The sequence below is a fragment of the Brassica oleracea genome, chromosome C2 (genome assembly GCF_000695525.1).
Source record: "Brassica oleracea var. oleracea cultivar TO1000 chromosome C2, BOL, whole genome shotgun sequence".
Taxonomy (NCBI): Eukaryota; Viridiplantae; Streptophyta; class Magnoliopsida; order Brassicales; family Brassicaceae; genus Brassica; species Brassica oleracea.
Genome location: NC_027749.1, coordinates 33,770,847 through 33,773,241, shown reverse-complemented (window position 1 = coordinate 33,773,241; position 2,395 = coordinate 33,770,847). Strand labels below are relative to the sequence as shown.

The following is a 2,395-nucleotide window of genomic DNA, read 5'->3' as shown; positions in this document are numbered from 1 at the left end:
GTAAAAATGTATATTTCTAAAGAAAATATTGGAAATTTAAAAAATAATAATCAAAATATTTTAAAATATTTAAAATTTTAATTATAAATATATTATTTATATTATATTATACAAAAGTTAAATTAAATAAATATTTTTTAAAATAAAAATATAATCTGCGGGTCCCGCGGGTTATCCGCAAAATTAAGCGGGACGGGTGCGGGTACAAATTTATTTGTTCGCGGGTTGTGCGGATCGGATTTTTTGACAAAAAAAAACTTTGTAACCCGCGGGTTGGCAGGTCAGCGGGGTGGGTTTGACCCGCAACCCAGCCCTTGAGCTACCTAAGAGGCCATTGAGGAGACAACAAACCATAAGAGAATAAAGGTCCATCATAAATCCAAGGAAAGTCAAGGCTACCATGACCGCTCAACTCGAAACGTAGGAGAAATCCTGACAGCTAGTTTCGGATTCACGCTGTTCATCAAACTTTCGTTACAATTCATTTAGGATCAGCTATAAAAGGAGAAGAAAAAGGGATTTTGGCTCTTTCTACACTCTATTTTTTTGTTTTTTTCAACACTCTCTAATAACTCAAACTCTAGATTTTCTACTTCTGTGTAAAAAATCTTATATTCTCTTTCGATCATCACTGTACCATCATTTATACTCAATAAGGGACACATCTATGCTTCTAAATCATATATAAAAGCCAGATTATTCATTTCTTGTTTGGCACGTTATATCAAACCCAAACCCTGACCCTAAGTGTGCTGTAGCTTCAGAACTTTCTCCAATTAAGTGAAAAAAGCAATGTAAATGACATAGAATCAAGAATAATACCGGATGATACAGCTACATGTTTTTACTTGTTACTTACGACACCCAAAACATTATAAGGATACAACGCTGATGTGTATACTATTGTATATGTCAGATGTGATTAAGACTTAACTTCTTCACAAGTATATATCAAACAGGAAAAAGGCAGAACGTAGAGCGTTTGCACCTCCAGGCTCTGAGAACCTGGAATGAAGATGACAAGATCCTGAAGAGGCCATCCGGGTTGTCCGTGTGAACCTGAAAGAACACAACCCAAAGACCGGTTTATCAGTTAGGTAATAGGCAACAGAAAGAAAGATGAAGCACAGGTATAGTTAGTTAGTTTTACCCAGTGACCGGCATCTTCCAGGACATGCATTTCTACGCCGCCGCCTTCTTCAGAGGCGAGCTCTTCAGCGGCGTGGATTCGTTGAAGGTCTTCTAGGGCCCAACGGTGCAAGCTTCTTTCCGCTTTAAGAAAATTCACATGTACTCCTCTTGGCAGGTTCTCAACAAAGTTCCTTTTATTTTGTGAAAAGCAGTATTTGCCAGTTTGAGTATAGATAGTATAACACAAGTTTGGTCCACTAAACAAAAGGAGACTTACCATAGATTTGTTTCTTCGTAGGACTGATAAAGTTGGGAGATCCCGTCCAAGTCAAATGTCCACGAGAAGCTAGAGCACGATGGTCCAGTAGGTCTCAGATTGGTAACAACCCACTGCACACAATACACCAAGTTTGTAGCAATCCAACAAGTATTAACAGAATCATGTCGACAGATGATAGAATATGATGAGGTGAAATGGATATTGTAATACCTGTGATACTTCATTCGAAAACCCTTCTTTGATAAGAGCGTTTAAAACTTCTGGCTTTGATGAGACCTTAAACCAAACACAACCGATGTTCATTAGCATATAATTTCTACATCTTTTTGTTTAAGAAAAATAATAATCAACAGATAAAGAAATATTGCAGCCTACCACTTTAGGCAATGTACTTAGAAATGATATAAGCTCTCGTGGATGATCCTCTCCATCTCCTCCTGCACGAACCTTTCCAGGAGTGGCATCCAACACCCAAGCCTATAACACGAATAAAATTCAGGAAAATTAGTGTAAATCCTAACAAGGGTCGTTAAGATATAGACTAAAAAGAGACTTACTCGGACTGGTCGAGGAAGAGGCTTAGCTGCTTGTTCCACCATGCTTAAAACAACTACACAGATCATAGAAAAGATTGATTAGCTTAACACGTAAGAGTATATAATCTGGATGACATCAATTCATGAATACATTTAAGTCACCTTTCCCTCCAAAGCTGTGACCAACAAGGACCCGAGGTGTTAACCTCAACTGACCAACCTAAAAAGAAGAGAACATGAATATCAGAGATATTCATTTTCAGGATTAATCGAATATAACGTGGCCTGGGAAAAAATTTTACAAGTTTTAGAACATCAGAAGCAGTTGTAGCAACAGAGTTTGGACCTCTCTTCTTGAGAGACGCTGAATCCCCATGGCAACGCAAGTCTACCAAGAGAAACTGTGATTAACAGGAGCAGGTTAGTTTTTTTTTTTTTTTTTTTTTTT

The 2,395-nt window shown here is 37.6% G+C and overlaps 1 protein-coding gene across 1 annotated transcript in view; it reads right to left on the bottom strand.

The window, feature by feature from the left end:
- Positions 1-901: 901 nt before the first annotated feature.
- The window catches only part of LOC106322909 (alpha/beta hydrolase domain-containing protein 11-like), a 3,091-nt gene continuing 1,597 nt past the window's right edge, over positions 902-2,395 (bottom strand). Inside the window, exons 6-13 of the mRNA XM_013761063.1 lie at positions 2,250-2,348; positions 2,110-2,167; positions 1,969-2,021; positions 1,787-1,888; positions 1,622-1,687; positions 1,409-1,521; positions 1,151-1,322; positions 902-1,059 (exon numbers count right to left, since the gene is read on the bottom strand). Of these exons, the coding sequence (XP_013616517.1) occupies positions 952-1,059; positions 1,151-1,322; positions 1,409-1,521; positions 1,622-1,687; positions 1,787-1,888; positions 1,969-2,021; positions 2,110-2,167; positions 2,250-2,348 (771 nt within the window). The 3' untranslated portion in view covers positions 902-951. The remainder of the gene's footprint in view (positions 1,060-1,150; positions 1,323-1,408; positions 1,522-1,621; positions 1,688-1,786; positions 1,889-1,968; positions 2,022-2,109; positions 2,168-2,249; positions 2,349-2,395) is intronic.